Genomic DNA, 20,866 nt, shown 5'->3' with positions numbered 1-20,866 from the left:
TACCTAGATGCTATACCCCATATAACTATGGAGCATAAGAGCCACCTCTGGATTGGGAATTAAAAGCATTCAACCCAAGAATCTATAAAAAACTAAAATTTTAAATTAAGTCAAACAAAAGAAATAACGAAATAGCAAATACCAATAGTTTGTTGGTTTGTTGTATAGTAAAATACAATTCTACAAAGATTTAAAAAGTTAAAAAAAGGAGACACAAAGACAATAATAAGAGTGAAAAGAGAGGGTGCCTAGGTGGCTCAGGTGGCTGAGCATCTGACTGTTGGTTTTGGCTCAGGTCATGATCTCATGGTTCATGAGTTTGAGCCCTGCATCAGGCTCTGCTGACAGTACAGAGCATGCTTGACACTCTTTCTCTCTCCCTCTCTCTGCCACTCCCCACTTGCACACTCTTTCTCTTTCAAAATAAATAAAAACTTAAAAAAAAAAAAAAGAATGAAAAAAGCTACAGATACTTATATTTTTGCAAAGAAATACTATTAATAACTTCATGCCAATACAGTTGAAAACTTGAAAGATATGGACAATTTCTCAAAAACGACACTGATTCAAGAAAAAATAGAATCACTAAAAAACCAACATATTATTAAAGAAAATTAATCAGTTGTTTAAAATCTCTATGGAGGAAGGGAAAAAAAGAACATTCGGCCAAAACACTATCATAAGTTAAGTTCTACAAAACATTCAATAACTGAATAATCCTACCCTTACAAAAACTACTCCATAGAATTTAATACAGGGGACATTCTCCAACTCATTGTATTAGACTAGCATAACCTCGATGCTAAAACCCATAGATGACAGTATGAGAAAACAAAATTATAGGGGCACCTGGATGGCTCAGTCGGATAAGCGTCCGACTTCAGCCTGGGTCATGATCTCACGGTTTGTGAGTTTGAGCCCTGCATCGGGCCCTGTGCTCTCCATGCAAAGCCTGCTTCAGAGCCTCTCTCCCTTTCTCTCTCTGCCCTTCTCCTGCTCGCTCTCTCAAAAATAAATAAAACATTTTAATAAAAAAAAATGTCATAAAAAAAAAGAAAAAAGAAAAGGAAATTATAGGTCAATCCTACTATGAACATAGACCAAAAATTACAAATAAAATTCTGGAAAACAGAAGCCAGCTGTGTGTGTGTGTGTGTGTGTGTGTGTGTGTGTGTGTAGACCAAATATTGGCATCTCAGAAATTCAAGAATGCTTTAACATTAGAAAATCAATTAATATAATGTATTACATTAAGAGATTAAGTGGGGAAATCTACATGATCAGTTAAATCAACACAATCAAAACAGCTGATAAAGCTGAACATTCTTCATACTAAAAAAAAAAAAAAAGGGCAGAAAAAAATACACTTAGTAAACGAGGAAAAGAAACATCCTTAACCAAACACAGAATATTTTGAAAAGTCTACAATAAGCGTAATTGTGAAATGTGCTAATATTGCCATTAAAGTCAAGAGCAAGAGAAGTATGGTCATTATCACTGTTCCTATTCAATATTCTACTTGAGAAAGGAGGGGTGGAAAGAAAACTATAAAGAACTAAGAAGCAAAAAAAAAAAAAAAAAAAAAAAGAACTACAGAAAATAAGACCGGTTAGTAAATGACCACAAAATTCCAAGTAAGGAATGGTGACCCATGAACTGGGTTAGTAAGATTAGAAAAAACACTAAGTAAAACTGAGACATTAAAAAATTACCAAACTCAATTAATTCAAAAATTTCCAAGTTTTGAGTTGGTAATCAAGTTTTGCCAAGTCTATTTTCAGGATACTGAAAAGATAACACCAATTAAAAAATCTAAAAATAGGAAGATCAAATGAAGGAAAATGAAGAAAGTACAAGCGAAGTACCTAAGACTGTCTGATACACAACAAACATTCTTAATTATTCCCTCCCTTAAAGCAATTTTACACTACCCATTACACATGACACAACTAGATAATACGAATGGTAAAGAGGAACAAAATGTACTTACTGGTAAAAAGACTATTAAGTGAAGTTTCTTTTGAGGATTCCTTTGAGGATGAAATGCCAACATGTACAATAAAAATGTATGGTGCATCTTGCCAAGTTTTCAGTGGATCGTGCATTGCCTGGAGAGAGAGAAAAACAAGGACATCATATCTACAAGTATTAAAACCTAAGAACACATATTAATATGAAAATCTTGTTCCAGAATGTGCCCAGGAATATGGCTGAGTTCTTCATTTCCATTCATTAAAATAGTGGTAGGCACAATAAAACAAACAGGTTTATAGTACATACAATAAAGTAAGTTAGACTATAAGTTACTAAAAGACAGGACATGTGGGGCGCCTGGGTGGCGCAGTCGGTTAAGCGTCCGACTTCAGCCAGGTCACGATCTCGCGGTCTGTGAGTTCGAGCCCCGCGTCAGGCTCTGGGCTGATGGCTCGGAGCCTGGAGCCTGTTTCCGATTCTGTGTCTCCCTCTCTCTCTGCCCCTCCCCCGTTCATGCTCTGTCTCTCTCTGTCCCAAAAATAAATAAAAAACGTTGAAAAAAAAATTTAAAAAAAAAAAAAAAAAATAAAAGACAGGACATGTTATAGCTTTATGCATAAAAATCACATACTTAACACTTATTTACAAGGAAAACCTCAGCTAAAAATCGCTACATTGAATCTGTTTAATTAAGCCATGCTAGGATACTTGGTTATGTTTCATACGGATGAACTAAAAAGATTTAAATCATCTCAAAACAAAACAAAAACACCCATGATGCTGACAGTGAATTACATTATAAACACTAATTCTTGAATTAATTCTTTGTTCAATGTTCTTCTCAAGACTACCAGAATTTCTTAGAAGCATTCACATCTTTATCAAAAATTTAATCATGGTTGGTCTACGTGGAAAGAAAAAGTCACTGTTCCTCAAAGTAAAGGAAGTGGAGGTAAGTGCCTCCATGTTTACAAAACTGGTTACTTGGGAAGAATCTGCTCCAAGGCCAGTGAATTTATACATAGGCTGAGCAAAAAGCCTTCAAGGTTTTGTTGCCACACTTGCTAGGTGGGACAATGGACCTTCACAAACACAAGACTAAAACACAAAGATAAAGGAGATGAACACAGAAAATTGTTGGCTTCTTCTTTGTGTGTAAAAGGAGGTACTGCTACTTAGACTTGTAATTTATTACCTGTGGTCTTAAAAAAAACTTTTGTCCAGACACCACTGAGTAAGCTTCATTGATCTATGAAAACCCTCAAACTGGGTAACAGATTTTGCGTATTTATGTGTTTTCCTGTAGAACCACAGGTTTTCTCAAATGCTCAAATTATCCTACAACCCAAAAAAAAGCTAAAACGAGAGTTCAAAAATTACATTCCATGATACAAACCCAAAGTGTCAAAGTAGATTAAATGATTCCACAGCTATACATTTCCTAGGTTATCTCAGTAACTTAAGAACATAAATGCCATGCTGAATCATTCATTGGTTTATCTCTGCCTGAAGGACTCTTTACGACAAAATTCAGGAGCAATTTATGAGAAAAACTGAGAGCTTCAAAGTTACAGGTACATCATGGACTATTTATCCATATTGACTGAACCTTTCCTGAACTTACTTATTCAATAACCAATAAAACTAGGCATAACAAGCTGCTCTGGTATTAATTTTATATATCTTAAAACTACCTCTTACAAATTTTAAAAGGGACTAATTAATTCTCATATTCTAGTATTTTATAAAGTTTCCGTTTAATTCTGGAATATAAATATTTTGACCCTGTAAAAATAACATTCAGATGCCAGGCACTCTGTCATGTTTAATATTTATCACAGTCTTTAATCTTCACAATAACCCCATCAGATGGGTACCAATATTAGCTCCTTCAAAGATGTCCTTTAATAGGTGAATGGATAAAATAAACTGTGGTACATTCAGGTAATGGAATATTATTTAGCACTAAAAAGAAATGGACTATCAAGCCATGAGAAAACATGAAGAAACCTTACATTCATAATACTAAGTGAAAGAAGCCGATCTGAAAAGGCTATATACATTATACAATGCCAACTATATGACATTCTGAAAACTGCAAAACTATGGAGACAATTAAAAAAATTTAAAAAAGTAAAAACATAAAAATAAATCAGTGATTGCCAGGTGCTTGAGGGGAGGGAGATGACTAGGTAGAAGGAGTATTGAGGGTTTTTAGGGCAATGAAACAATTCTGGTATATTATAATGGGGGATATCTGTCATTTTACATTTGTTAAAAACCAAACACTTTACAACACAAAGAACTAAAGCAGCTAATGTAACTATGGACTTTGGCTGGTAACAATGTGTCCACATTGGTTCATCAATTGTAACAAATGTGCCACAATGGTGCAGGATGGCCATGGTGGGGAAGTTTGAGTGTACATTTGTGGAGGCGGTATGTGGGAATCCTGCTTTTTGCTCAATTTAAGGAAAAAAACCTTTCTTAATATTTATTACTTTTGAGAAAGAGAGACAGAGCGTGAGCAGGGGAGGGGCCGAGAAAGACGGAGACACAGAATCTGAAACAGGCTCCAGGCTCTAAGCTGTCAGCAAATGATGTCTAGCTATATTTTTGTGCACATTTATGTTTTCTTAGCCTAAATTCCTAGAGGTGGAGTTGCTAGGTCCAAATGTATGCACATTTTATAAGTACTTTTCTTGTGCTTGTCTAAGTGCTCTGGAGAAAAATTGTAGCAATTTATGGTCCCAAGAAAATAAGATTGAGCTTCCCTCTTTCCTCATACTGACTGTTATAATTTCAAATAGATTTTATATAGTTTGTCAAGTTAAATTGTTATAAATTGTATTTTTAAAAAATTGTTGTAAGTGAATATTTATTTATATGCATACAGGACATATGTAATTGTGCATTTTCAGTGGTCTTCTGTGCAAAGCATTCTTTTTAATTCTTCTCAAGGCTTGAGCTCTGTTCCTAGTGATTAAAGCTGGCTGAAAGATGATCCTGTTGAATATCAAAGTAGTATTTGCAGGCATTTAGTCAGAGTATAGTCAAAAGAAGTTAAAAAACTATCTTTCGTCATTCTTCCTGAAATTTGCCTAAGAGGAGAATAGTTTAATAATTCTATTTTTAAAGGGTTCTCACAAGTTTAGCACCTCTATCCCCTTTTATTAAAGCTCTGATAAGACATTTTTTAGACAAAGGGGCTTCTCCCTGCTGCCCCTACTCCCTAAAAACAGATTTAATGCTTTTATTAACTCAATTTTATGGTTCGATTCAAGCAATAATGTGATATATTTGCCATTATAATGTTTTTTAAATTAATAGATTTTTTTAGAGCAGCTTTAGCTTTATAAAAACATTGAGCAGGGGCTCCTGGGTGGATCAGTAGGTTAAGTGTCCAACTTCGGCTCAGGTAATGATCTAGCAGTCTATGAGTTTGAGCCCCTCGTCCAGCCCTGTGCTGACAGCTCAGGGCCTAGAGTCTGCTTCGGATTCTGTGTCACCCTCTCTCTTGGCCCCTCCCCTGATCGCACTCAGTCTCTCTCTCTCAAAAATAAATAAACATTAAAAAAAATTTTTTTAAGAAAAGCAAGCTTGTGGTGTTTTTGTTCATCCTCATCCCATGTCCCTCTTACAAGCTCCCTGAAACCAAAGTTCCCACAGCAGTAACAGCTGTGGAAAAACAGCAGTTTGGCAGCCATTGGAAAAAACAGGAAAAGTTTGGAGATGCCCTAAAACCCAGGGCAGAACTGTCTGGCACTTATCTGTTATGCCCAGGGCTTATTTTTTATGACCTGATTCAACCTCATTCAGTGGAAAGGACCCTATACTCAGGGCACTGTCAAAGACTCTCAGCAGCAACTGTGAAAGATCATGGCTGCCCCAGGCAATGTTAGGAGGTGGGGCTACAGAGAGGCTGACTAAAAACTTAAAAGGAAAAATGGGAGGGGGGGGGGGGGCCTGGGTAGTTCAGTCAGTTTAGTGTCCAACTCTTGGCTTCAGCTCAGGTCATGATCTCCTGGTTCATAAGTTTGAGCTCCAGGGCTCCACACTTACAGTGCAGAGCCTGCTTGGGATTCTCTCTCTCCCTCTCTCTTTGCTGTTCCCCTGCCCACGCACTCTCTCAATATAAATAAATAAACTTAAAAAAAAAAGTTCCTTCTTATTTACAAGTAACATTTATGGGGTGATAATTACAAAAACAAGACTGACTATAACAAATATGGAAAATACAGGACACACAGAAGAAAATAAAAGTCACTCATAATATTATCCACAACCATTATTAACATTTTAGTGCTTAAGGTTTATTTATCTATTTATTTTTAGTAACCTCTACACCCAAAGTGGGATACAAACTCATGACCCTAAGATCAAGAATCGCATGCTCTCGGGGCGCCTGGGTGGCTCAGTCGGTTGAGGGTCTGACTTCGACTCAGGTCATGATCTCACACTCATGGGTTTGAGCCCCGTGTTGGGCTCTGTGATAACAGCTCAGAGCCTGGGGTCTTGCTTCGGATTCTGTGTCTGCATCTCTCTCTGACCCTCCCCAACTGGCATTCTGTCTCTCTCTCTCAAAATAAATAAACATAATAAAAAAATTTTTTTTTTTAAAGAATCACACGCTCTACCAATGGAGCTACCCAGGTTCCCTAACATTTTGGTGTTTAAACCTCCATTTTTAGGTTTTCTTTTTAAATAGTAGGATACCGGGGTGCCTGGGTGGCTCAGTGGGTTGAGCGTCCGACTTTGGCTCAGGTCATGATCTCGCGGTCTGTAAGTTCAAGCTCCACGTTGGGCTCTGTGCAGACAGCTCAAAGCCTGGAGCCTGCTTCGGATTCTGCGTCTCCCTCTCTCTCTGCCCCTCCCCCACTCATGCTCTGTCTGTCTGTCTCAGAAATAAATAAACATTAAATAGTAGGATACCAAGATAATTCAACACAAATATAAGAAAATTGAAATATGTGTCAATGCCCCCAATTTCCTACTACACTTACAGTTTTGTCTCCAGTAAGAGTAAGGTTTGTTCCATTCTCCTTAGCCTAAATATTAAAAAAAGAAAGTTAATTTAGAATTTTTACTTTATGCTTAGAAATACATAACAATGAAAACAATTACCTCTTGTTTTTCTCCTAAGAGAGGCAATCGATGTACAAAATCCCCAGAAAAGCTCTATGAAAAAAACATAACATTAAAATTAATGTTTAATAGTAAAAAAAAAAAAAAAAGTTCAAAACCTACAAAAACGTGGTTGAAGCAAAATACACTGTAACACTAAATAATATGGCACTGACAAACAGAAGATTTCCAATTAACCACAAACAAGTGAGAACTAAAAACTACTATCAAACTAAACGGGCCACTCAATTTCTCTGTTAAGAATTAAAAACATTTATGAATAAAAAAAACCTTAAAACAGAAAACATATGCTTAGGATAGAGAGATCTTACGGTTCCCTCTCTTGCCTCATATGAGAAAAATATGGCTCAGAGCTATCAAGCTTTAGATACAGAAATGGAATTTCAACTTGGAATTTTTTTTTACTGTTTATTTTTATTTTTGAGAGTGAGTGAGAGAGAGAGAGTGAGAGAGAGTGTGTGAGTGGAGGAGGGGCAGAGAGGGAGGCAGAATCTGAAGCAGGGTCCAGGCCCTGAGCTGTCAGCACTGAGCCCAATGCGGGGCTTGAACCCACAAACCCTGAGATCATGACCTGAGCTGAAGTCAGATGCTTAACTAAGCCACCCAAGCGCCCCTCAACTTAGGATTTCTAACTCTTGGGTCTACTGCTCCTTCCACCACAACACTCTCCATGCCTATAAAAAAACCACACTAATGTTTTCTTACCAGGTATCAGCAGATGAAGCATTCTCCTTCCTGAGTAATTAGAGCATGTATTCCAACTCTGTTACATTAGACTGAAGAAGGAGAGGTAACCTTACCAATAGGGATAATATGCTAAGACCCTGGAAAGATTATAGCAGATCTAAAAGCAGTGAACCTACGGCAACAGTATACAGCAGGTAGCTTTCCATGATCAAATCTAAGAAAGGCCAACCAATCCTCCCAAGCTAGGGGATAAACCTATAAAAACTAAATGAAAGCCCCCTAACTAACATCACATTTTTTCCAGCTTTCTTATTCTATCATTTTAAAGATATCTTCTTTCTCCTCCAAATCCATAAAATCTAAGCTATGACAAGAACTCAATTATCAACTGTTATAGTTCAATTATCAATTTTATTTTATTTGCTTATCAATTACTAGTTATTAAAGTCTCATCAACAAACTTTATTTCTAGTAACTGGACAGAAAACCTAGCGTTCCATGAATGCTTTGCCTCTTCAAGGCAATTTGCTAAATATTCTGAAGCAGTATTCAAATGCAATAAGAACAAAGAAAAGGCTACAGTTAATAATAACTATTTTCGACACCTATAAAACATGTAATTTTTCTATCAAAAAACTGGCATCATATTCTATTTCTAAGAAAAAAGACTTTAGAATCAAAATTCCACTTACGTGATTACATATATGTAAGCATTAAAAATACATATTATTCACCTCTTCCCCTTTACTCAAAAAAAGTTGAGTTCAGGCCTGTAACAATAAAATCTAGAAACACTGGTATTTCTGGGAATGTATCAATTAAATGAGATCACAAAAGAACTGAAAAACTGGAAGTTTCAAATGTCTACCAGTGGATGAATGGATAAAGAAAATGTGGTATACATGTACAATGAACTATTATTCAGCCTTAAAAAGGAATTAAGTGGATACATGCTATATGGAGGAAGTTTGAAAACATCCTGCTAAGGGAAAGAGGACAAATATTGTATGATTCCACTTCTGTGAAGTATCTAGAATAGTGAAACTCATGGAAAAAAGCAGAGTAGTTGTTACCAGCGATGTGAGGGGAGGGGGTGTTATTGTTTAATGATTATGAAGTATCAGTTTGGGATGATGAGAAAGTTCTAGAGATGACTAGTATACCACTAGCCATCTCCAGAACTTGCATTGCATCGCTTCTCGGCCTTTTGGCTAAGATCAAGTGCAGAACTTGCATTGCACAACAGTGCAAATGTACTTCATACCCTTGAATGGCACACTTGGAAATAGATAAAATGGTAAATTTTACTTATATTTTACCATAATAAAAAGTGGGGATTTGCTTTTTACACACAAAGGAAAGCACATCCTCTTTTTGATGAGATAAATATTAAGTGGCTGAATGTGCAATTAACAGAACATGCTTCTAACTTATTTCTGTCAGAACAAAGAATTCAGAAGTGGGAAATGGAGATCACCAAATATAGAGGTATTATGTAGTTTATCTCTTCTATTTCCCTCCAACCACTATCAAATATTACCTGTGTTTTAAAGAGCTCACTGCAGTTCTGGAACAATTTTGATGATGTCTGGTATTTCCCAGACAAGCCTTTTTTTTCCTTAAGGTTTTCCAAATATGTCTCCACTTCTTCTGCCTGGAAAAACAAGAGAAAATACAACGCACACAACTTACTTTTCACAAGTAAAGTATTTAGAAAATAACAGATAGATTTCCTATAGGGCAGGTACAGTTTTGGATTTGCTATTTTAAAAACTTACAACATCAAATAAAAACTGTAATAATGTCCAAGAATCTAACGGTAGTAGACTCTAACATACAGAATTCTCCCTTTTTTTCTAAGCTCCAGTTTTGCATCTCCAACTATCTGCTTGTCATTTCTGTGATTCTGTCCTATGGCAACCCAAGATAATTTTGACATTCTTAATTCTTAACTTGTATTACCTATCTGGGGATCTGCTAAGCTCTTGACCAGCTTATCACAAGTTTCAAATGTATGAAGCTTTTAACTGTAAATTCAACTAGCGATTGATTAAGAGAAACATCAATAATGCTTCAAACTACATTCTGGACATATTATCATTTCTCCCTAAGTTCTTCAATCCTTTTGGTCCTCATCATTATCAGTCATACCCAACATTGTATAACAAGAGCAAAAAACAAATCAACACCACAAAAAAGATAATGTAAAACCCTAACACAAGGCAGAAATTCAAAATGCTTAAGGTTTGAAAAACCAAGTGAATGGCAGACATTTTTTAAAGACCAGTTAGATTATCTTCGGAAAGGAAGAGAATAACAAATGGAGAACAGAAACGGAATGAAAAATCCACCCTGGAGCCATATATCTTCAGTGCCCAAGTACAGTGTACTATGTCAATTGTGAAATGAGGTCTAAAACTATTTCCATACTACTACTAATAAAATAATAATGTTATTTGCCTTGTACTGATAATGCAAAGTAATGGTGGATAAAATTGCTGCCCCTTATCAGGAACCAAGGCAGTGGCACCTAATTATACCAGTCGTCATTGTAGTCAGTCACAAACTTACAGCTTAAAAAATAATTTTAAATACCAGTTTTACATAAGAATGCTTCACTAAAACAGCAAAAATTATTAATCTTATTAAATCTGGACTATGAGCACATGCCTTTTTAAATATTCTATGAGACAAAATGGAAAACATGCAAAATACTATAAATGACTTGAGATAAAACACTTCACAACTATTTTGACTTACAACCTAAGCTATCCACTTTTTTCATTTACCTAAAAGAATAACTGACAAACTAGTTATTCACACTTGGTTATTTGGGAAATATTTTCTTGAAAATGGGCAAAGGAAGGCTGTCACTTCAAGGACAACACCTGACAGTATTATTGCCAATGACAAAATTTGAACTTCCAAGCCAAAACTGGACTTCGGAAAACTTGTATCTTCCTCACCATGAGCTCAACAGCCTCCAGTACTTAAGGAGTTTCTGATGTGACAGAGGGTGATGCTAACAAATATAACTTCAAGTTAATTGTAAAATGAGGTAGTATTTGAAAGAATGATAAAAATCAGTCAACAAGTATTTTCTAAATAAACCCTGTTACAAAATCAGACATGGATAAAAGACCAAAGTGCATGACACACCAACTCACTTAGTAGAAAAAGAACCCACTGATATGGTTTCAGATTCCACATTGCCACCAACCTTTAAGAAACTCTCTCTACTTGTTATGTTTTGGTACAGGATCAAAAAACAGTATCTACAATTATCTGAAAACACTATTAAGATATCATTCTTTTTTCCAACTATGTATCTGTGTGAGGCCACATTTCAACCAAAATAATATATTACAATAAACTGAAGAAGATATAAGAATCCAGCTGTCTTCAATTATCCAACATTAAATGAAAGGCGTTGCAAAAATACAAAGTAATACCACCCTTCTACGTTTCTGAAAAAGACATTTTTCATTAAAAAAACGTTTTTCATGTTAACATGCAATGGTTTATTATTGCTATTTTAAAATAAAATTTTAAAATAAATTAATAAATATTTTTTGTATTTTGTGTTTTAATTTCTAATACGGTAACCCACATGAACAAAGGCTTTTTGGAGACTGCAGTAATGGTTTTTTTAAATATTCAACGCTTCACGAATTTGCGTGTCATCCTTGTGCAGGGGCCGTGCTAATGTTCTCTGTGTTGTTCCAATTTTAGTATATGTGCTTGTTAGAAGGTGGGGGAGGGACAGTAAAGTACCCCCCAAATTGAGAAAGTTTTTTTTTTTTTAAATTTTTTTTTAACGTTTATTTATTTTTGGGACAGAGAGAGACAGAGCATGAACGGGGGAGGGGCAGAGAGAGAGGGAGACACAGAATCGGAAGCAGGCTCCAGGCTCTGAGCCATCAGCCCAGAGCCCGACGCGGGGCTCGAACTCACGGACCGCGAGATCGTGACCTGAGCTGAAGTCGGCCGCTCAACCGACTGAGCCACCCAGGCGTCCCGAGAAAGTATTTTAAGACCAGAAAACAAAGCAGGCGACTCTCTACAGTTTATGCAGAGTTTTATTCGGGGTAACTTACTGACAGGGGGAGGGAAATGGGCAGAGTGTGATTCACGGCAGCTGCAGTTATTCTCCACAAAGTCCAGACCTTAGTCCACAGGTTTTATACAGTGAGGGGACACACAAAAGGACACTGTAGTGAGATCAAAGGGCTCCCATGTACCTCCAAAGGGCTTGCATGCATCTAATTAAAAGCTAAGCATCAATTAGATCTTGTGGCACCAACTGCGCATCAGGAGGGGGAAAGACTATGTTATCTCTAACAGATTAATGGAAGGCCAAAACAAGGCTCCCCCTGTCCCAGCCTTGGTGGACATTTTTAAGGTATGTATGTTCATCTCCAAGGGGTCTGGAACACGTAGCCCCTCAAGAGAGGTACTCGAACACACGTGAACAAGATAGAGGGCCAAAGATAGAGTCAGCACTGTCAGCACTTCTACAGTGCTGCCAAGGTAAGCAAGATTCTGCAGTAATTTTTAAGGATTGAGACCAAAAAGTTTGTGAATTGCTAGTACAGTAAGTCTATAAATTGGGAAGCACAGATTCTAACTTCAGCTTGTCTCCTACCTCCTCCTAGCTATGTGACACTCCTCCCTCTATCAGGTTAGGACCTGATGATATCTAAAGTCCAAGAAAAAGTTTGTTAATCTTATACTCCTTACCTTGAAGTTGTAGATTTCATTGTAACAATCAGCACTTTTCAGATACCAGGTTATATTCAAAGATACCTCACAAGGTTCTCCATCAACTATAAAAGAAGAAAACTTTGTGAATAAAGATGAGTCCCAAACAAAGCATTTTTCCTAAACTGTTACCACACATCTTATTTTTTCCTGCTAAATTTAGATACTCAAAGACCATCCCTTCTCCAAACTTGAGGTAATGAAATAATTTATGTAAAATAACTGGATATTCTTCAGATAAAAGTAAGTACTGTTATTCACAAAAGAACAGTTTTTGACCTGCTTAAGTTTATCTACTTTTATGCCTTAAAACCTCAGTTTCTGGTTCTCCGCTGGGAAAAACCTGGAAGTGATAAAGCAGTCCTAAGTTAAAACCACTCTTCTATTATCATTCAAGTATTTACTGAGCAGAGCACTGAAGTATACAAAGCTAACTGACAGTAAGCCAGAGGAGACTAGGACCCTTAAAAGGCTACATTCTAGCTGGAAAGACAAGGAATAACATTAGGGTCATCACAAAGCAGTACTCAAAGCTTTACTGAGGGAAAAATTAATGGCTTAGACTTTGAAAGATACCAAACTGGACTACAAGACAAAGAACTACAAACAAAAAGCAAACCTGGCTGGGGAAGGCAGAAGAGCAAAAGCAACACCGAAAGAGCATTAGACTCTTTCCAAAACCCACCTTAAAAGAAGCCTCAAGGAACTTCACGAAATCATAGTGGCTGCGTAACTCATTAAACGTAGTTTGGAACACAATATTCTAGTGGACCAATGCATTAGTCTCAAGATTTGAGAGTATAAATCTGACTATATGACTGATCAGCTGTCTCACCTGGAAGTCAGCTTATCTTTGATTGCAGCTGCACTATGGAACTCTAAGATACCTGCTTTATGCACATATGACAAAGATAAACATGACGGCATCTAGGAATCTGATTTTGATTAATGTAAGACGCGCACCTAATATTTGTTTTATTTTCTCAAATTAATTTTCAAGTGACACACTTTTTTTACAAGGTTCAATTAAAATACACAAAACTCTGTAATGCCTAGGTGGCACAGTTGGTTAATCATCTGACTCTTGATTTCAGCTCAGGTCACGATCTCTTGGTTCATGGGTTCAAGCCCCATGTCGGGCTCTGTGCTGACAGTGCAGAGCCTGCTTGGGATTCTGACTCCTTCTCTCTCTGCCCCTCCCTGACTTGCCAATGCGTGTGTGCGTGAGCGCTCTTTCTCTCAAAATAAATAAATAAACAAGAAATAAACATTAAAAAATGTTTAAAAATACACAAAACTCTGATGTGCTGAATAGAATTTACAGAAATGATAAAAAGGATATTGCAATCTCAATATAAACTACTCAGAAGAACCATACCAAGGAGAGATTAAACAGAAGCTAATAAGAAAATCCCCTAAAAGAAGATCCGCAGGAAAACTTGGCTGCAAAAATACTATTATGTTAAAAAAACACCATTCAGAACTTTGAATGGTTAGATTTAAGAGACAAAAATGGTCCTAGCAATTTCATGGAAAGCTATTTACCATACGCCCAAAAGTATAAAATCAGAGTCAAGGCATATGTGAGAAAGCAGAGAAGTAACAAAGTGAGAGATAATGTGATTTTCAGGGGCTTCAAATTCTCCAAAAATATGAAATGCAGACACTACAAAATATGCAGCTTGTACAACTTGGCAAAGCACCATTTGACCAAAATACAGGTAAAGAAAAGACTACACATAATAAAAAGGTAGAACAGCATGCAAGTTGTCAGGCTATCTCAAAAGACCAAAAACACTGTTCTCCCTGAGAGTTACTCTTATCTAGCACACCAACCTCTTAAGACTGACCAGTTTGTCAGAGTAATGTAATTTAAACCAAACTGAAGTCATTAGTCAAGAGATTGTATTTTCATGGATATAGTCTTCTCTTCATAGAAATTCTATAGGTCCCCTTCACTCCCACTAAACTGTAAGCTCAGTAAGAGAGAGGACCTTTTCTATCATTTTCCTACTGTCTAAAACAGTGCTTCACATAATAGGTTTTTAATAAGTACACACTAGATGATTAAAACAATAAAATCATCCAATTAAAACTTATAACTTTGCACTTTCATAAAGAAAGATGTGCATAGAAGCACATATGGATGACCTGAACTTTTTTTAAATAATGTTTTTTAATTTATTTATTTTTGTTTTTAAATTTTTTTTTTTAACGTTTATTTATTTTTGAGACAGAGAGAGACAGAGCATGAACGGGGGAGGGGCAGAGAGAGAGGGAGACACAGAATCGGAAGCAGGCTCCAGGCTCTGAGCCATCAGCCCAGAGCCCGATGCGGGGCTCGAACTCACGGTCCGTGAGATCGTGACCTGAGCTGAAGTCGGACGCTCAACCGACTGAGCCACCCAGGCGCCCCAATTTATTTATTTTTGAAAGAGAGACAGAGCAGAGGGAGGGACAGAGAAGGAGATAGAGAATCTGAAGCAGACTCCAGGCTCTGAGCTGCCAGCACAGAGCCCAACGCAGGGCTCAAACCCACGAGCCGTGAGATCATGACCTGAGCCAAAGTCAGATGCTCAACTGACTAAGCCACCCGGGCACCGAGCTGAACTTTTATCCCTGATCTTGAAATAGAGCTATCCATGATCATTTATTCCCTAAAATAAAACCATTTTCAAAAATAAAAGGAAGCTTTTCTTTAATGTGCAATGGGAAATTTTGGATTCAGATACAGTGGTTTTCTCACTGGACAGACTGGTTTAATTCCATGTAATCCCTACTTCCTGATAATATCTTTGAGCTTCCTCTTCCAAAGATCTAAATAGCAAAATACTCCTTCGGTAAACAAAGGATCACTGAACATATTCGTGCAGAGCCAAAGGTCTGACACCTAAGTCATTTGTTCAGTAAATACCTAACAAGCACACAAAAGCAAAATTGGTGGTATCTAACAGAGGGCAGATTAAAATACCATCAGACATAATTTGTCTAACTGTAAAGTGTAAACACCAGAAAAACAAGAGAAGAAAATAAAGTTCACACAAGTATTCTGAAGATTACTCAGGGAAAAGACCTTACTTATACTACGTGTTTATGCCTAGAAAATGCCAGACTATTAAATTTCAAAACTTATGTTTAGAGAAGATCAGAGATAGAAAATAGGTAATTTAAAAGTTTAAAGATCACTCAAAAACTTCATGAAATGCAAAAACTCACATTTCAGGAAGATAGTGGTATTTTTGAACAGGATCTTTCCAAAACTAAAATAATTTTTCCCCTGCAAAGATAAAGGAGAGAAAGATAATTAGCATAGATCACTTTAATTCCCAAGGCAGAATATAACTGTTAAAAAAACCTAAATTTATAAAATGTTTAAGTTAGTTTTCTAAACAACAACAAAATCGATATCCTTCCTTTTAGTAAAATTCAACCATATCCAAACTGCAGAATTTTGTAGCTTGGTGCAGAGACATGATTTTTCCCCCACAGGCCATGAAGCAAGGACTCTAGAAAAGAAACTGCTAGAAATCCCAACTTAAATCTTCACGGGAGGTACTCCTTAATTAGTTCATTCGCTTTACTCACTAATCACTGTTCAGAATAACCAATCATTTCCTTAAATAAACTATTCTATGAGCAGACAGGTTTAACTATTAACCATTTTAGTAACAATAGCTAAAATTCAGAACCTGAAGATCTTCACCAAACGAACAAAAGCTATAATGCTTGCCATTTAAAAGCACAAATAAGATTTGGACATTACACCCAGTGAGCAAAGCAGAATCAAACAAAAAGGCCACCGTGGTTTCAATAGGACTATTGCTGTTCGGCATTTCCTGCGTGCATCCGATTTTTGTGAGCTCACAGGACTATAAAAACTCTTACTTCCAATGAGGTGTAAAGGAGTGAGGTGGGGGACAGAAAGGGTCAACCTATCTAATAAGTTGTCCAAAAGACAGCCTACCTTTACCATGTCAAATTTTAGAACACAATTTCTACCACTTCAGCCATTCTCATTTTAGAATATATTTTTTAAATGCCTAGGCTTCCTCATCACACAAGGCTTAGAACAACCATTCGAAAGTGCAAAGGAAATCAAACAACTTCGTAAGTACAATCATCCAGTAACAAAAAGTGCAAAGGAAAAAAGTGATAAAGACACCTATAAACAGATCTCTCTCATCCAACCTGGGGTCACTGGATTCTGTGAAACTTCAGCTGAAAGGGAAACCGTTCTCCACCTATCATCCATCAACTTTACACGTCTCACGTAAGGCACTGAAAGTTCTCTCTGACTTAGCTGATAAGAAACCATTCCACCATTCTTCTCCGCTCCTGAAGCGGCTCTGGCACTCCTGCTAACCTACCCACAGAAGTGCACGGCTTTCCGCTCCAGGGTAGTGGATCCTTGCTATCCAGCGACACAGATGCTCCAGGCAATTCCACCCCTTTTGAAGCGGACTTTTGCGGAACCTTCATGGACCCCTAGGGCCGCCGTAGCCCCACCCCTTGCTCGTCCAGGCTCAGTTGCTTCTGAAGTGAACACTCACCGACGGTATCGGAATGTGCCACTTGGATCGGTCAGCAGCAGCGACAGGTGCCGGTCCTACACCAAGGAGCGACAATGGGGACGGCTGAGCCCCCAAAAGAAGAAGAATGACAGGCAGCACCTGAAGCCACGCAGCCGCCGCCATCTTCACAGCCATGGAGCGCCTACCGAAAGCATTTCACCGTCTTCCGGTTCGCCCCGCCCTCTTCCGGCTCTGCTCTGGGGGCGGGATCATCCGGGTCCTCGAAACCTAGAGGGGCTTGTTTGTTTTTCCGCCCAGCAGCCCCTCCCTAAGCCAGTCATCACGGTCTCGAGTGAGGTTTAGAGCGGAAAGCGCAGGCGTCGTCGCGTCGTAATCTGGTCACCTTGGAGCGTTAGGATGTTAATCAACCTCCGCGTAGGTCTGCTTTTCTCCTCTCTCCCGCCCCTTAAAGGGGCTGGGGATTTTAAGCAAGCACCTCGTGTAGCGTTTGGCTCTCTCCTCTCGTTCGCCCCCGCCTCTCATACCTTCTAAGTCAAAGTGAGACGCGGGGTCCAGAAGTCTGGGAAAGCCGTAAGTCTGACTGCCTCTTTGGCAGGTAGTAGTGAGTTCTTGGTTTCTGGAGGTTTTTAAGCAAGGACTGGAATTTGGCAGTGGTGTAGTATAAGCACTTCCTAAGCTGTATCTACTGTACTAGATAAGCCCTTAAAAAAAAAATCTTGTAGCCCTGAAAAGCATGATGGTGCAGTAGAATTTGGCTGGAGAACATCCACCTTCAGCACAGAGCAGTATGGCACTTTCTACTTAAAACTAAAAACGGAAAGAGTGGGCCAGTTTTCAGTATCTGTGTTGTGAGGGTCACTGTAATAAACCTGCAGACGTTTGACCTGGACCGGGCAAGCAGTCTCTGTACTACCTGGTTCTCACGCTCTAGATTTTTATCCTCTAGAGCTCTTTGAGTACACGCCCCCTCCACTACAAAGACAGTTGCGGTTCCTAATGAAAGCAGTTCCTTGTTGGCACTCATAAGCAAGAAAATTTTGTCATATCTCCGTAGAAACGCTAGTTTGGGCCTGGAAAACCCAGGAGTACGTGTAGTTTTGCCACTTCTTAAGGACCTGGGGAGGACTCCATTTCCCAAGAACTTGATGGTGGTGAAGTGCTGGTTGTAATTTAGAAAGACTGCCCTTCAGTGTTTTAAAAACCTCTTGGCGTTGGCCTAAGAGCTGAGAGCCGGTCCGACGGGCTGGGAAGCCATGGAAGCTGCTGGGAAAGAGGAAATCAGGTAAAGGCCCACTGGTCCTGCAGGGACTGACTTCAGACAGTAGGGAATAGATAGTACCCGAAAGTACCTGAAAGCAACATTAGGTTTGAAGGTTTTATTGATTGTTTGAATGGCCTCTTATTTGCATGTTGGGTATTTGTGTATTTAATCTTTACCAGTTGTCTCAATTCCCCAGGGAATTAGTTGATATTAATAGCTAGTCCCTCACAAAATATTTTCAGGATGCTTTACAGAACAGTGGAAGAATTGTGATCAGAACCCTAACATGAATTTCAGGCTACACCCCCATCTTCCTATATTATTACAGAGTTCATTCTTCAAAGCTGAAAAGCAAGGATTGCAAATTTCTCTAATCTTTGCACGCTTGATTAAAGGAAACAGTGACACAGACTATGTTAGTGAAAGATTTGATTACTTCCAAGAAAACAACTTTTTAGTACAGCCAAGTGTATCTGTGTGGGCTTGTTTTTATAATATCTTGAAATTTGTGTTCAATCATAGTTTCCTACATAATCATAGACATGCTGATTACAGCCGTATTCAGCAATATGTCTGCTTGAAGGCATGTGTGGGTTTTTTTTCCCTTTTATAGCCTAGAGTTGTTTTAATCATACGGAGGCTAATTTATTTTTTTTAAGACTTTTTTTTTTTTTTTTCAGAGAGAGACAGACACAGAGATAGAGCATGAGCGGGGGAGGGGCAAAGAGAAAGGGAGACACAGAACCAGAAGCAGGCTACAGGCCCTGAGCTGTCAGTACAGAGCCCGACGTGGGGCTCAAACTTGGTAATGGCAAGATCATGACCTGGGCCGAAGTTGGATGCTCAACTGACTAAGCCACCTGGGCGGCCCCAAGATTTTAGTTTTAAGTAATCTCTATGTCCCATATGGGGCTCGAACTCACAACCCCAAGATCAAGAGTTGCATGCTCCACTGAATGAGCCAGCCAGGTGTCCCTGGAGGATAATTTAAACACGTATACTCAAGTAGCAATATATATGCATTTGTTCATGTTCTATTCCAGAAACAGCTCTTCTGCGAACTTGGTTTTTTAAAAATTGGCTCTTAGATTGTCAACATTATCTTAGAAAGTAACAGATTTTCCTCCTACATCTGTTTCTGTTTTTACTCTAGCCCCTTGCACATACCTCTAATAAAGCATTTGTCAGGTTGATTCATGCTTGTTTGTTAGGCTCTTGCAGGAAGCTCTGACACAGTCCTCCATATCTTCCTCAGAACCCAGCACTCAGTAAGAATATTCTGCAAATATTTTGTTGAAAAAATGAGTGGATTATTTTTGTTTGTGTGGGTTGTTTTTTTTGTGTGCTTTTGCTCCTTCCTATTTTATTGTTGTAGTCATAGCCTTCAGTCATTATTTTAAAAGAACCCTTCCTCATAAGTGACAATACTCTTCTTCCAGTGCTTTCAGAGTAATCCCAGAACTTGATATTTTGTTGTTTACCTTGAGTGATTTACAAAAGGATGTTATTCTGCAGCACACATGCTATCATGTTAGGTTATGGCCATGACACAATTTTGCATTGCAAAAGTTCATTACCCACGTTCATGCTATAGTTAGAGAAGGAACAAAAATTGGATTCACAAACCTTGTGGAAAGTAAGTTTCTTAAAATGTCTTTTTATTTAGTGTTGAAGATGAAGCTGTGGATAAAAACATTTTCAAAGACTGCAGCAAGATTGCTTTCTACAGGTAAGGAGAGGAAATAATATTACCTAGATCAAAACATTGCAATATTGTAATGTTTATAGGCTTCCTAAGGAAAGAGTCAGTTAGGAAATACAGTCATTAAGAAATTCATCGGACAGGAGACCTTCACCTTTATACACTCACTACTATGTTATTTAAATTTCTTAATAAATTTATATTTTAAAAGTGTTTCTGGCTTTGAATAGATAGTACTTTTACATATTTCAAAAGTCAAATAATATAAAAAGATATTCTTTGAAGAGTGTTACCCCCATGGTTGTCCCCTGCCACCCTATTCCACATCTTGTCCCTCTGAATAACCAGATTTGTCAATTTCTTATTTATCCTCCCGTTATTTCTTTTCATAAATACATTTATTCCTATATCACTGCCCTTCTTATACCAAGTAGCTTCCTATATATGCTGTTATGTACTTCTTTTTTTTTAATGCTAAATAGTTTATCCTGAGTATGTAGAGACTGCTCTCCCTTTTTATAGCTGTATAGTATTCCATTGGGTAGCCGTACTATAATATATTCAGTCTTCTTCCTATTGCTAGATCCTTGAGTTGTTTTTAATCTTTCAGCTATAAAATGACTGCCACAATGAAAAACTATACATATGTCATTTCCTATACATGCAGGAGTATTTATAGGATTAAATTCCAGGAATGGGATGACTGGGTCAAAGAATAAATGCACTTAAAATTTTAACTATTACCAGATACCCCTCATAGGGTTTGTACTGTTTTGTACTTTTTAAAATTGTATTTCTTTAAAA

General features: G+C 37.8%; 2 protein-coding genes and 2 non-coding genes across 12 annotated transcripts in view; 2 read left to right on the top strand and 2 right to left on the bottom strand.

Annotated features, from left to right (window-relative positions):
* TMEM87A (transmembrane protein 87A) overlaps positions 1–17,323 on the bottom strand; it is a 40,309-nt gene extending 22,986 nt beyond the window's left edge. The window contains exons 1-7 of one of the 3 annotated variants that reach the window (XM_042942304.1): positions 17,118–17,323; positions 15,784–15,844; positions 12,547–12,632; positions 9,347–9,460; positions 7,099–7,152; positions 6,978–7,022; positions 1,991–2,108 (exon numbers count right to left, since the gene is read on the bottom strand). In XM_042942304.1, the coding sequence (XP_042798238.1) occupies positions 1,991–2,108; positions 6,978–7,022; positions 7,099–7,152; positions 9,347–9,460; positions 12,547–12,632; positions 15,784–15,844; positions 17,118–17,273 (634 nt within the window). In that variant the 5' untranslated portion in view covers positions 17,274–17,323. The remainder of the gene's footprint in view (positions 1–1,990; positions 2,109–6,977; positions 7,023–7,098; positions 7,153–9,346; positions 9,461–12,546; positions 12,633–15,783; positions 15,845–17,117) is intronic. The other 2 variants (XM_042942302.1, XM_042942303.1) reach the window with 2 other exon arrangements.
* On the top strand, positions 8,998–9,194 carry LOC122223504. The gene has a single exon (XR_006204356.1). It is a non-coding gene; the product is annotated as a U2 spliceosomal RNA (small nuclear RNA).
* LOC122223286 lies at positions 11,456–11,557 on the bottom strand. Its single transcript, XR_006204171.1, has one exon. It is a non-coding gene; the product is annotated as a U6 spliceosomal RNA (small nuclear RNA).
* GANC (glucosidase alpha, neutral C) overlaps positions 17,286–20,866 on the top strand; it is a 73,830-nt gene continuing 70,249 nt past the window's right edge. For 2 of the 7 annotated variants that reach the window (XM_042942282.1, XM_042942286.1), the window contains exons 1-3: positions 17,425–17,513; positions 18,154–18,381; positions 20,027–20,089. In XM_042942282.1, coding sequence (XP_042798216.1) covers positions 18,353–18,381; positions 20,027–20,089 — 92 coding nt within the window. In that variant the 5' untranslated portion in view covers positions 17,425–17,513; positions 18,154–18,352. The other 5 variants (XM_042942285.1, XM_042942283.1, XM_042942287.1 and 2 more) reach the window with 5 other exon arrangements.

Source organism: Panthera leo, chromosome B3 (genome assembly GCF_018350215.1).
Source record: "Panthera leo isolate Ple1 chromosome B3, P.leo_Ple1_pat1.1, whole genome shotgun sequence".
NCBI lineage: Eukaryota > Metazoa > Chordata > Mammalia > Carnivora > Felidae > Panthera > Panthera leo.
This window is presented reverse-complemented; position numbering and strand designations above follow the sequence as displayed.